The sequence below is a fragment of the Taudactylus pleione genome, unplaced genomic scaffold, assembly GCF_031769625.1.
Source record: "Taudactylus pleione unplaced genomic scaffold, aTauple2 ptg000393l, whole genome shotgun sequence".
Taxonomy (NCBI): domain Eukaryota; kingdom Metazoa; phylum Chordata; class Amphibia; order Anura; family Myobatrachidae; genus Taudactylus; species Taudactylus pleione.
In genome coordinates, this window is record NW_028284794.1 from 3370408 (window position 1) to 3384568 (window position 14161).

At 47.4% G+C, this 14161-nt stretch overlaps 1 protein-coding gene across 1 annotated transcript in view; it reads left to right on the plus strand.

Moving 5' to 3' along the window:
* The first annotated feature begins 4349 nt into the window (after positions 1-4349).
* Positions 4350-14161, plus strand: part of GUCY2D (guanylate cyclase 2D, retinal) — a 43123-nt gene continuing 33311 nt past the window's right edge. The window contains exons 1-4 of the mRNA XM_088446133.1: positions 4350-6266; positions 6969-7693; positions 8884-9182; positions 12254-12605. Coding sequence (XP_088302259.1) covers positions 7033-7693; positions 8884-9182; positions 12254-12605 — 1312 coding nt within the window. The 5' untranslated portion in view covers positions 4350-6266; positions 6969-7032. The remainder of the gene's footprint in view (positions 6267-6968; positions 7694-8883; positions 9183-12253; positions 12606-14161) is intronic.

The window sequence follows — 14161 nt, forward strand, 5'->3', positions numbered from 1 at the left end:
TACACCCTGCTTATTCCTGTATAAATATGTAAGGCTATCCCTACACCCTGCCTATTCCTGTATAATATGTAAGGCTGTCCCTACACCCTGCTTATTCCTGTATAATATATAATACTATCCCTACACCCTGCTTATTCCTGTATAATATGTAATACTATCCCTACACCCTGCTTATTCCTATATAATATGTAATAAAATCCCTACACCCTGCTTATTCCTGTATAATATGTAATGCTATCCCTACACCTTGCTTATTCCTGTATAATATGTAATAATATCCCTACACCCTGCTTATTCCTGTATAATATGTAATACTATCCCTACACCCTGCTTATTCCTGTATAATATGTAATAATATTCCTACACCCTGCTTATTCCTGTATAATATGTAATACTATCCATACACCCTGCTTATTCCTGTATAATATGTAATACTATCCCTACACCTTGCTTATTCCTGTATAATATATAATAATATCCCTACACCCTGCTTATTCCTGTATAATATGTAATACTATCCCTACACCCTGCTTATTCCTGTATAATATGTAATACTATCCCTACACCCTGCTTATTCCTGTATAATATGTAATACTATCCCTACACCCTGCTTATTCCTGTATAATATGTAATACTATCCCTACACCCTGCTTATTCCTGTATAATATGTAATACTATCCATACACCCTGCTTATTCCTGTATAATATGTAATACTCTCCCTACACCCTGCTTATTCCTGTATAATATGTAATACTATCCCTACACCCTGCCTATTCCTGTATAATATGTAATGCTATCTCTACATCCTGCTTATTCCTGTATAATATGTAAGGCTATCCCTAAACCCTGCTTATTCCTGTACTAGTGTATGCCCGTAGCGATACATTACATCAATTTGAACGCAGAACATACATACAGATAATGCTTCGATGGTTTATATGTTAATACAACGGAATCGTGTGTGTTAAACATAACTGGCTAAGCCACGCCCATTTATGGTTTTGGGGGATTTTTTTTTATTGTAACATTTTGCCAATTTGTAAGTACGATGATATATTTGACTATGGACTTTGATGCAAAATGGACCGTTTCCAGGGGGTATTGCAAGCTGAGCCCCTATAGATGCAAATGATAAAGCACTGTTACTCCGCCTCACCGTCTCCCAGCCTCCCGCCAATCAGCGACTGCCGGCAGTTGTCATGGAAAGCAGAGAAAGAGGCGTTGCCTTCGAGGCGCAAACCCGGTGCTGATTGGCTGGGAGTTGCCAGTCTGGAATCGACGTGTTGGAGAAAGTAGGTGAGGGAGCCTCGCGTGTCTGCCGCCCGTGCGCCCTCCCTTGTTATGTAATAGCTACGTCAGGCGGCCATTCAGGTGCCGGACTGGGCAGAACGTAAACAGTGTCCGCACAAGGCTAGGGCGCCAGGTCCATGTGAGAGCACAGACCACCAGTAGTGCGTGAGAACAGCAGCCGGCATTGGTCTCCCTTATCCCACTTCTCCCGGGTCACTGTGTCGGCTCTGCGTTCTTGTCGTTTTCTTGACATTTTAAGGTTAGCTATACTAAAGCATTTATTACGTTTTTTCCATGAAATTTTTTAGTTTTAGTTCAAATTCTGTAATTTTATTGCTGATTGAAATCCGTTGCGAAAGAATTACATTAATATCTTAATTGAGGTATTCAAAGAGCGTTCCAGACAGAGGGTCGTTTCCGTGTTACCCTGCACTGTAAATGGCGCGATCTGGGTCATCATGCCGCCTGATTGGCCGGCTTCAGTGGTGCATGGAGATGACATCATCTCCAAGCATCCACTGCAACCAGGGTCGGACCGACCAGCACGGAGCAATGCACTCCACCCGCACTCCCTGCCTCTGGACCACTGCGGAATGAGGTAGGAGGGGAGAGAGCGCTGCTCACCTGCGACGTTAAGAGTTGGGTCAGTGCGTGCTGACCTGGCTCTGGTGTGAACGGTGCTGACCCGGGCCGCTGCGGAGTAAAAGGGGTTTTTGGTATAAAAGGGGGTATTAGTCTGTGCAAAGTTCTCTAGCAGGGGTGTGATAAAGTGCATGCAGTTAGTCTGCACAGTTCTCTAGTAGAGGTGTGATAATGGGCGTGCAGTTCTCTAAAAGGGGTGTGATAACGGGTGTACAACTAGTGCACAGTCCTCTAGCAGGTATGTGATAACGGGCGTGCAGTCCTCTGGCAGAGGTGTGAAAGGGTGTGCAGTTAGTGCACAGATCTTTAGCAGGGGTGTGATAACGGGCATGCAGTTAGTCAGTGCACAGTTCTCTAGCAGGGGTGTGATAATGGGAGTGCAGTCCTCTGGCAGGGGTGTGAAAGGGCGTGCAGTTAGTGCACCGATCTTTAGCAGCGGTGTGATAATGGGCATGCAGTTAGTCAGTGCACAGTTCTCTAGCAGGGGTGTGATAATGGGCAAACAATTAGTGCACAGTTCTCTAGCAGGGGTGTGATAACGGGCGTGCACTTAGTCAGTGCACGGTTTTCTAGCAGGGGTGTGATAACAGGCATGCAGTTAAAGCATAGTTCTCTAGCAGGAGTGTGATAACGGGTGTGCGGTTAGTCAGTGCACAGTTCTCCAGCAGGGGTGTGATAACGGGTGTGCGGTTAGTCAGTGCACAGTTCTCTAGCAGGGGTGTGATAACGGGTGTGCGGGTAGTCAGTGCACAGTTCTCTAGCAGGAGTGTGAAAGGGCGTGCAGTTAGTGCACCGATCTTTAGCAGGGGTGTGATAATGGGCATGCAGTTAGTCAGTGCACAGTTCTCTAGCAGGGGTGTGATAATGGGTGTGCAGTTCTCTAGCAGGGGTGTGATAATTGTCGTACAATTAGTGCACAGTTCTCTAGCAGGGGTGTGATAACGGGCATGCAGTTAGTCAGTGCACAGCTCTCCAGCAGGAGTGTGATAACGGGTGTGCAGTTAGTGCACAGTTCTCTAGCAGGGGTGTGATAACGGGCATGCAGTTAGTCAGTGCATAGTTCTCTAGCAGGAATGTGATAACGGGTGTGCAGTTAGTCAGTGCACAGTTCTCTAGCAGGGGTGTGATAACGGGTGTGCCATTAGTCAGTGTACAGTTCTCTAGCAGGGGTGTGATAACGGGCGTGCAGTTAGTCAGTGCACAGTTCTCTAGTAGGAGTGTGATAACGGGCGTGCAGTTAGTCAGTGCACAGTTCTCTAGCAGGGGTGTGATAACGGGCGTGCAGTTAGTGCACAGTTCTCTATCAGGAGTGTGATAACGGGCATGCAGTTAGTCAGTGCACAGTTCTCTAGCAGGGGTGTGATAACGGGAGTGCAGTTAGTCAGTGCACAGCTCTCCAGCAGGGGTGTGATAACGGGCGTGCAGTTAGTCAGTGCACAGTTCTCTAGCAGGGGTGTGATAACGGGCATGCAGTTAGTCAGTGCACAGCTCTCCAGCAGGAGTGTGATAACGGGTGTGCAGTTAGTCAGTGCACAGTTCTCTAGCAGGGGTGTGATAACGGGGATGCAGTTAGTCAGTGCACAGCTCACTAGCAGGGGTGTGATAACGGGTGTGCAGTTAGTCAGTGTACAGTTCTCTAGCAGGGGTGTGATAACGGGAGTGCAGTTAGTCAGTGCACAGTTCTCTAGCAGGGGTGTGATAACGGGCATGCAGTTAGTCAGTGCACAGCTCTCCAGCAGGAGTGTGATAACGGGTGTGCAGTTAGTGCACAGTTCTCTAGCAGGGGTGTGATAACGGGCATGCAGTTAGTCAGTGCATAGTTCTCTAGCAGGGGTGTGATAACGGGCGTGCAGTTAGTGCACAGTTCTCTAGCAGGGGTGTGATAACGGGCGTGCAGTTAGTCAGTGTATAGTTCTCTAGCAGGAATGTGATAACGGGTGTGCAGTTAGTCAGTGCACAGTTCTCTAGCAGGAATGTGATAACGGGTGTGCAGTTAGTGCACAGTTCTCTAGCAGGAATGTAATAACGGGCGTGCAGTTAGTCAGTGCACAGTTCTCTAGCAGGGGTGTGATAACGGGTGTGCCATTAGTCAGTGTACAGTTCTCTAGCAGGGGTGTGATAACGGGCGTGCAGTTAGTCAGTGCACAGTTCTCTAGCAGGGGTGTGATAACGGGCGTGCAGTTAGTCAGTGCACAGTTCTCTAGCAGGGGTGTGATAATGGGAGTGCAGTTAGTCAGTGCACAGCTCTCCAGCAGGGGTGTGATAACGGACGTGCAGTTAGTCAGTGCACAGCTCTCCAGCAGGGGTGTGATAACGGGCGTGCAGTTAGTCAGTGCACAGTTCTCTAGCAGGGGTGTGATAACGGGCATGCAGTTAGTCAGTGCATAGTTTTCTAGCAGGGGTGTGATAACGGGCGTGCAGTTAGTCAGTGCACAGTTCTCTAGCAGGGGTGTGATAACGGGCGTGCAGTTAGTCAGTGCACAGTTCTCTAGCAGGGGTGTGATAACGGTTGTGCAGTTAGTCAGTGTACAGTTCTCTAGCAGAAGTGTGATAACGGGCGTGCAGTTAGTCAGTGCACAGTTCTCTAGCAGGGGTGTGATAACGGGCGTGCAGTTAGTCAGTGTACAGTTATCTAGCAGGGGTGTGATAACGGGTGTGCAGTTAGTCAGTGCACAGCTCTCCAGCCGGGGTGTGATAATGGGCATGCAGTTAGTCAGTGCACAGCTCTCCAGCAGGGGTGTGATAGTGCTCTTCCCTAAGTAGGCCTAACAGCTGCTGTGGAACTACATATGTCCTGCTGCAGTCTCCGCATGCCCTAAGAGCAGTGCATGCTGGCATGTGTAGTTCCGCAGCAGCTGGAGTGCCACAGGACACAAACGATGTGGGTGGCATGACAGGATGACTGCACAGTGCACTTCTCTCGCTGGGACACTATCTTGTACATTTGCCCATTATGACTGGTCACCATTATTTATTATTTTACTGAAGTCGACATTTCTACCGTCTACATTTTGGTTGTCAACATTTTAACTGTCGACCTTATGTCCTTGTTGACCTTTTAGTTTGTCGATATTTTATCTAGATGTCCATCACCCCGCTGATTCCTGTATAATATACTCACTACTGATTCCTTTAGCATAAACTCGTCATCATTTATCCTACTGATTCCTGTATGATAAACACGCTATCCTCTCTCCCCTACCTGTATAATAGACCAGAGGTTCCCAAACTTGGTCCTCAAGGCACCCTAACGATCCAGGTTTTAAGGATATCCTTGGTTCAGCACAGATGGTTAAATCAAAAGACTGCGGTACTAATAAAATCACCTCTGCCCAAGCCTGGTTATCCTTAATACCTGGACCGTTAGGGTGCCTTGAGGACCAAATTTACGAACCTCTGTAATAGACACACATTCCTGAATAATATACATAGCTTTCCCTCACCCTGCCCCTTTTCCCACAGCTATGTAATTGTTCCTGTGTTACGTGCATTGCTCTCACTTTGGTCCTCCGTGTACTACATACAGTTATCTATCATCTTGATGTGCTGTATATAATACACACAGCTACTTATAACTTTGTTCCTCTCTATAATATAACGCTGCTATCCCTCTGTGTAATAGACGTCGCTGCTACTCTCTTCACTATAAAAGTACGCAGCTCTCAGTGCTGACTGTATACCAACACACAGCAAGAGGTGACCTAATCTTTACCCCCCTTGAACACTGCTTCGGCTAATCAGCTTAATGAGGTTGGAGAGAATTGTTAGGGGGGGGTCTGTGTGTGTGTGTGTGTGACAGGTGGAGAAGAGCACAGATATCAGCAATGAAACAGAAGCCAGTGTTGGTGGAAGAAGAACCTTTTAGAGTTAGAGGATCAGTAGTTTTGGCAAAAGACAATTTTCCCGACTTGAAGAGAACCTTATGAAACCCTCATATTTAAGAGGCATATCAGGGAAATGTGCATGGCTAAGGGAAGAGAGAACAAGAGATAAAGTAACAAAAAGAAGATGGAAAAAGGATAAAAGAGTGTAAATTAATTGAAGAGCGAAGAATTGAGCAGCTTGGAAGGACCAGCGAATGTGCCGCTAGTGAGAGACTGTTCTCTCTCCACCTCCTAATCTCTCATCCTTCTAATAAGTAGAAGAGAGTAAGGGTAAAAAAAAAAGCAGATTAAAGATCAGGATTAGGTGACTCTCTCTCTCTCTCTCTCTCTCGCTCTTTCTGCTTCGTTGTCACCAAACGGACCCTTTTGGATCTCTCGAGGAATCTACAACCTCCATCCCAAACATCCAGGGCGCATCAAGGTCCAGGGACATATCTCGGGATGTCCAGGTGAGTACCTGGCTCGCGAAATGAAAAAAAAAAAAGATTAAAGGAGCAATGCTCTGCAGGTCACTAATCCGAATTAAGGTGACGCTCTGCGTGATTAATTGGCTGCACGACCTGAAGGAGAAACCTTGCAGGGGCTTCCGCCATTTCGAGTAATTTAAAAGGGAGGGTCTATGGGGGGGGGGGGCTGATATAGGTTGAATGCAAATGTTGGGGAAAAAGTTCTCACCAAATGTTTGTTCTCATTCCTTAATGCAAGAAGGGTCCCCTTGAAATCCAACGGTTCACAAACTTTGTTGCTTCGATTTTCCTTTGGTGTGTACACACTGCTATTGATACCCTTACACCAGTTGCAGAGTAGTATCATGTACTGGTTTTTGTGTGCTGTAATGTCTGTGCACGAAGTGTTCTGTGTAGTCCACTTCTAATTACCTTTGTGATTCTTGTAAAAAATAAATTACAAAAATGTCCTTTTGTTACAAAGTGATTATGATAGGTCTGTTCAAAGCCTGCTTGACCTCTATGTGGCCCTAGCAAGGAAAATCCCCAGATCTAGGTACTGGGATGAGATAATGTGCTCTGCGGCAAGCCGTGACCACTATGTCTAATAGAGTCCTACTACAGTGTACTAATTCTTTGTCTCTTTTCTCCCGACGGTCCTTTGCTGTCCTCCATGTTTCATCTGTCAAAATGCTGCACGACTAGCCCGAGAGATAACTGTCAGCCATCGCCATGACTCGCTCATGTCCTTGAAATTGTTCTAAACGTCATGCCTTGTCCGAGTTCCCTGCTCTTCCTTGCCAACCATCCCAGGTGGACCGTACCATCTTCAGCTGCCCTGCTTTGCTTTGTGCTACTTCTCTTACCAAGGACAGTTTTGGCAGCCACCTTTCGAATTGGCTTAGTGGGTCCTTGGGCCTGTGACCCATTGCTAGCTAAGGCTCTCCCCGATGTGGCGGCTCGCCTGGCGATCTCTGACTTGAACGCGGATCATTCGCTCACTGCCGGAGTCTGGATTGACTATGTGCTATTGACTCAAGGGTGCTCGGCGCCCCGTGCATTTGCGGCCTTCGCTCTCATGGAACATTCGGTGGCTGCCTTTGTTGGCCCAGTCAACCCTGCATATTGCTCTTCGGCAAGCCTACTTGCGAAAGGTTGGAACAAGCCAATGGTTTCCTGGTCCTGCCTTGGAGTTTTGAGCCCTATTCCTCATCCGGTCCATATTCTTTATTCTGTGCTGAGTTTCTTCCACTGGGCTGGTGTAGCCGTGGTCATTGGACCACAAGAGCATTGGGTTGGAGCTGGCAGGGAGCTGTCTGATGCTCTGCGAAACTGGGGCCTGCCAGTTGGTCCAGTGGTCACCATGGAGGAAGGAGAAGTCGGGGCAAGAGAAGCACTGAAGAAGGTAAAAAGAAGACGACGAGTGAGAGGTGAGTCGTTTTATGCATCTTTTTTTTTTAATCTTTTCTGGTGCATCTTTGTAATTAATTTGCTTTGACTTCCGTTCCACATATTGGGTCCTTGTCCTTATAACACTGCTTCATACGTTGCTCCTCCTTTGTTAACATAATCCTCTACTTTATCCATCCCTATCCTCCCCCTCTTGTCTCCTATGCTTGCTGTTCCCCCTTTTTTTCTCTCATCAGTCTGCTTTCCAACCCTCTGCTTCTTTCCCCTGCCAAGAGAAAATTCTGGGCCCCGGGTACTGCAACATCCTGTGGGACCACAGCATGCTGGGCATGGCTGCACCCATTTGTGGGTGGGTCTAGCATGTGAGATGCACCCACTCACAGGAGCACGGCATAGCACCCAGCATCTGGGATTAAAGTATTCACTACTGTATCAGGATGGCGGGACAGTCCCATAATATATCCATTTCTATCAGGGTGTATTTAGATGATAAAATGTAACACACAATAATTAAAGTGCTACAACTTTATTTTGTACATCTCTCATGTAAATAACACAATCAAAATCTATTTTCTGTCATAGAGATAGATGAATGAAGGACTTAATTTTGACATAACATTAGGTCATCTTATACACACACATTCCGCAGCACATATCCTAACCCACTGCTCCATGCCACTTCCTCACTATCTACCCCTTCTGTGCCACCCCTGTCTGTCTGCCCCTCCCCTTTAGAATGTAAGCTCTCACGAGCAGGGCCCTCATCCCTCACGTGCTTCTCCTCCCCCTACTTATAGTATCATTTACTCCTAACTCCCCACAACGGCACCTAACACCTGGTTGCTTATGTCCTGCTGCTTGTGTTATGCAGCTATGTGTCTAAACCATGTCCTTGTCCTACATTGTTTTGTACTACTATCAACTGTTTCTCTTGTGTGCTCATTTATGTACTGTGTAAGGTGCTGCGGAACCTTTGTGGCACCATATAAATAAAGGATGATAATAATAATAACACTCAGAGAGTTGATAAATGTCCTAGAATATGCCCCCCCCCTGCATGTCGATGTTAACTTGAGTCACACTGGTAGATTAATGCTGTCCAAACCGACATGCTCAAGACTTCATGTAATCTCTGTATAGATGTCAAGAAAAGCCTTAAAATTGTAGACATTCTATTGGTAAAATGGTAAAGCTTACTCGTCTTCTGCAGTGGTGGTGATGTGCATGCACTCAGTACTGATTGGTGGAGAGGACCAACGTCACCTTCTAGAAGTAGCCCATGATCTACGTATGACAGATGGATCCGTGGTTTTTATTCCATATGATACCCTGCAGTACAGTCTTCCATATGACCGTCCATTCCCCATCTTATTTAACAACACTAAGCTGCGCCGAGCATACGATGCCGTCCTCACGATCACCGTCGCCTCCCAACATGGCAGCTTCTATAAAACTTTCCAGGATGCAAAAGCCAATGACGAGGTCCCACAAGACATTGATCCAATAGAGGTAATCTCATATCTCTGTTTTCTAACATCTCTTCCTCCTTCTTTCTCTCTCTGCCTCTCACAATCTCCCCCTCTCACTCTCTCCCCATCTCACTCTCTTTCCCTCTCTCCTCTCACTTTCTCTTCCCCTCTATTTCTCCCCTCTCACTCCCCTTCTCTCTCTTCCACCCCCTTCCTCTCCACCTCTCCCACTTTCTCTCTCTCTCTCACTTACTCTCACCTTCTCTGTCCCCATCTCCCTCATCTTTCCTCCCTTCTCTCACCTTCTCTACCCAACTCATTTTTCTGTCTAATTCTCTCTGTGCCTGTCCATTCCCTCTCTCACTTTCTCTCTGCCACTCTCTCTCTCACTTTCTCTGTCCCCCTCTCCCTTTCTCCCTCCCTCACTTTCTCTCTCCCCCTCTTTCCCTGTCCCCCTCTCCCTTATCTCTCTCCCCCTCTCACTTTCCCTCTCTCCCTATGTCACTTTCTCTTCCTCTCTCCCTCCATGCCCCCTCCTACCCTTCTCCCTCCAACTCTCTCTCTCCCCTCTCACTTTCTTTCCCCCTCTCTCCTCTCCCTTCTCTTTCCTTCTCCACTCTTTCTCTGTCCCCTTCTCTTTGTCCCTGTCACTTCCTCTCTTGTTCCCTCCATGTCCCTCTGTGTCTCTTTCTCCCCTCTCACTCCCCTTCTCTCCTTCTCCAACTGTCTTCCTCCCTCTCACTTTCCTCCTCTCTCACTTTGTCTTACCCCATCTCATTTTTCTCCCCCTCTTTCCTCTGTCACTTTATTTATTTACCCTCTTACACTCTCACTTTCTCTCTGTCCCCTTCTCACTCTCTCCCTCCTCTCTCTCCCCCTTCTCTCACTTTCTCTTTTTCTGTCCTCTTTACCCATCTCTTTTTCTGTCCTCTTTTTCTCTGTCCCCGTCTTTCACCCCCTCTTTCTTCCTCCACTCCTTCTCTCACTTTCTCTCTCCCCCCATGTCCCCCTATTCTCTACCTCTCTTATTTCTGTGTCCCCCTCTTTCACTTTCTCTCTGTCCCCCTCTTTCACTTTCTCTCCTCCTCTCTCCTCTCACTTTTTCTACCCAACGCTTTTTCTCACCCCTTCTCTCTCTGTCCTTGTCTCTCCATCTCTTTATTTCCTCCTCTGTTCCTCTCTCACTTTCTCTTTCTCTCACTTTCTCTCTCACCCTCTCACTTCCTCTCTCCCTTATCTTACCCCTCTCTCTCCCCCTCTCACTTTCTCTCTCCCCCTCTCACTTCCTCTCTCCTTTATCTTACCCCTCTCTCTCTCCCTCTCACTTTCTCTCTCCCTTATCTAACCCCTCTCTCTCCCTCTCACTTTCTCTCCCCTATCTAAGTTTCTCTCTCACACGCTCACCCTCCTCCTTTTTCTCTCACCTTCTCTTACCCTTCATGTCCCCCTCTCTCTCACCCTTCTCTCACTTTCTCTCCCCAACTCTTTGTCGCTGTCTCCCTCTTTCTCTTTCCTTCCATGTTCACCTCTCTCACCACCTCTTTCTCTCACCAACTATTTATCTGTCCCTTTCTCTCTCTCCTTCCCTCTCTCCCCCTCTCTCACTTTGTCTCCCTCCTCTCTCTTACCCCCTCTCACTTTCTCTCCCCTTTTCTTTTTCTCCTCTCATTTTATTTCTTTCCCCCTCATACACTTCATACAATCTCACTTTCTCTCTGTCCCCCTCTCTCTCCTCCTCACTCTCTATCCCCCTTCTCTCAATTTCTCTAGCCAACTCTTTTTCTGTTCTTTTCTCTCTGTCCTCGGCTCTCCCTCTTTTTCTGTCCCTCTCACCCATATCAAACTTTCTCTCTCTGCTACCTCACGTTCTCTCTCACCCCCTCTCACTCTTCCCTCTCTCCCTCTCACTTTCCTCTCCCCTATCTGATATTCTCTCTTCTCCATGGCCCCCTCTTTCTCTCTCTCTCTCTCTCTCTCTCTCTCTCGCTTTCTCTCCCCCTCACTTTCCTCCCCCTTCTCTCACTTTCTCTGTCCCCTTCTCTCTCTGTCCGTCTCTCCCTCTCACTTTCTTTCTTCCCCTCACACTTTCTCTGCCCCTCCACTTTCTCTCTCCCCCTCTCACTTTCTCTCTCCCATCTCTCACCCCCTATCTCCCTCTCTCACTTTCTCTCTCCCCCTCCCACTTTCTCTCTCTCACTTTCTCCCCCCATCTTTTTTTTCTTCCTCTCACTTTCTCTATCCCCTCTATATCTCTCTGCCCCCACCCGTCTCACTCTCTCTCCCTCCTCTCTTCCCCTTCGCTTTCTCTACTCAATTTTTGTCTGTCACCTGTGTTCTCATCTCTTTCCCACTCACTTTCACTCTCTCCACCTGTCTCTCTCCCTCTCGCTTTCTCTCTCCCATCTCTCACCCTCTACCTCTCTCACTTTCTCTCCCCTATCACACTTTCTTTCATTTACTCACACCCTCTTTCTTCCTCCTCTCACTTTTTCTCTCTTCCCTTTCTCACTTTCTCTCTCCCCTTCTCTTCCCCTCCATGTCCCCCTCTCTCACTTTATCTCCTCCACTTCTCTCACTTTCTCTCCCCAACTCTTTCCCTGTCTCACCCTCTTTCTCTCCCTCCTTCATGTCATTCCCCCCCTCTCTCTCACCCTCTCTCTATTATTTCCCAAACTTCTTCTCTGTCTTTCTCTCTGTACCCATCTCTCCCTCTCACTTTCGTCCCTCCCTCTCCCTCACTCTTTCCCCCTCTCAACCTTTCCCTCTCTCTCCCTCTCCATGTCCCCTCTTTCCCTTATTGCCCTCTTTCTCACCCCTCTCTCATTTTCTCTCCCCAACTCTATCTGTTCCCATCTCTCCCTCCCCCCCCCTCTTTCTCTCTGCCCCTCTTTCAATTTTTCTCTCTCTCTCTCTCAACCTACTCCCTCCCTCTCTCCTCCCCTTATCTCTCCTCTCTTTCCCCTTTCTCTCACCCTCCCTTTCTCTTTTTCTCAGCCTTTTCTATCTCTGTCCCTCTACAGAGGAATAGTATTTATCTTCTGCTGATCAATCGGGTCTTCGTACAGGATTGTAATATAACAATATGTTACTGTACTTTGTCCCTGTTACTAGGTGTCTCCACTCTTTGCAACCATCTACAACTCCATCTACCTGATGGCCACCGTAATCAAGAGGACCTACCGAACAGGGCAAAGAGTGACGGCTGCCTCCATTACACGACATGCCCAGAACATACAGCTGGAGGGCTTCGGCTTCCCACTCTCTGTGGATGACGATGGGGACTCCCAGACTCCGTACATCATTCTGGATACAGATGGGGAGAGCCGGCTGCTCACCCCAGTCTATACTATTAATCCCGCTACGGCAGACCTGCATCATCTGAGAAAAATTCACTTCCCATACAATTACTACCCTGGAACGGACTCTGACTGCTGGTTTGATCATAGCTCAATCTGTATTGGAGGTACGACCTTGTGTAGACCTGTAGGGTTCAACTTGGTCATTCATTAGTTCCAAGTGAGAGCGTAGTGGTTACACGATAAGGGTCGTACATGATATTTTGAGAAAAGCATCATATCTCAGAGGCTCTGACTGGGGCTACTATCCTTTTAGACCACCTAAGGAATATGCTTGTTACCATCCAATCCTATATTCAGTACTCTATTTAGGGGGTCTGGGCATCGCGCTCGCTGCAGTCCTGGGCCACAACATCATGGCGGCTTTGTAACAGAGCCAGGAGCTACAGTCCAAAGTCAAAGCTTGGGTAATTTGTGCAGAGACTTCCATGGCACCGGTTAGCCGAATTTTCCACCACATTCTGGGGCTGATTCTGGGTTGGAGTGGGAGTCACTGAGCAGCTCTGCTATTCTGGTGTCACCCACTTCGAATGCAGTCCCCCCAGAGCGGTCTGCACCCCCCCCCCCCTAGTGACGCCACTGCCTCTAACATCCACCTCTCTCTGCACATTTTATATCTCACCTCCCCAGCAGTGCAATAACTATAGTGGTAGTACCCTGGCACTTGAGAGAAATATTGTCCCCAATTCAAAAAGAGTTGATTGGTATAGACGGTCCCAAAAACTCTAGAAAATTATAAATATACAAGGCAGCTCAAATAGAATAGGGGAATAGAAGCAAGTTCACTGAAACTGGATATTATTTAAAGGTGTGTATATATATATATATATACATATATATATATATATTTATTGAAAACATATCAAACACAGTCACTGTTTGCTGCTACTTGCCCCGATTAGAGCCGACAGCTGAGCCTCGATCTTGAACGCTGCGCGGTTGCAATTAGAGCTGCCAGAGTCTCTGCCCAGCTGGCAGCAGGTGCCTCGGCCATGCCTGCCCCAAACCTCCGCCGGCCCTAGGCATTTGCTTAGTTTGCCTATGGCTAGGGCCGGCTCTGCTTGTAAGTACTGTGCACTGATTGGCCAGTTTATGCAGCACGACATTAAATGGACCAGTAAGATAAGTAGGTTTGTAATTTAGTAGGGAAGATGGGATGGGACTAGGGGGGGCATTTATCAAGCACCTGTTACCTAATGCAGAAACGGCAAGAGCCCAGAGAGATCTCTTCTATTAGTCTAAATAGCCCTAAAGCCCACAGTCACAGATATTCCAATTGGGACTTTCTGGCTGGCCACCATTTATCAAGCTCCAGTAGGCATAGCTTATCATAGGGTATCATAGCTTGCCCCTGTTGGGAATTGGTGCCTGTGGAGGTGATCGCTATCACTTCGCTGCCAAGATGTAAGCTGGCGCTGTCTCTTTTTGCAGCTGCTGTCCTGAAAACAGTTCTTTGGTACATAGCAGCGGAAAACGTTCCTTATTGCCGTGATATGCAGCGATAAGAAATATTAATTTATGGACTCGGTCTACTTATTTATTTTAAATATAAATAGGGGGGGGGGGGGGGGTAGTAACTGACTTTAACACAAGATAGTTTTGAGTACAGGTGTTTGGCAGCATGAAGAGCACCAGTAACAGCAGCACTCCCGGAGGCTTCCGC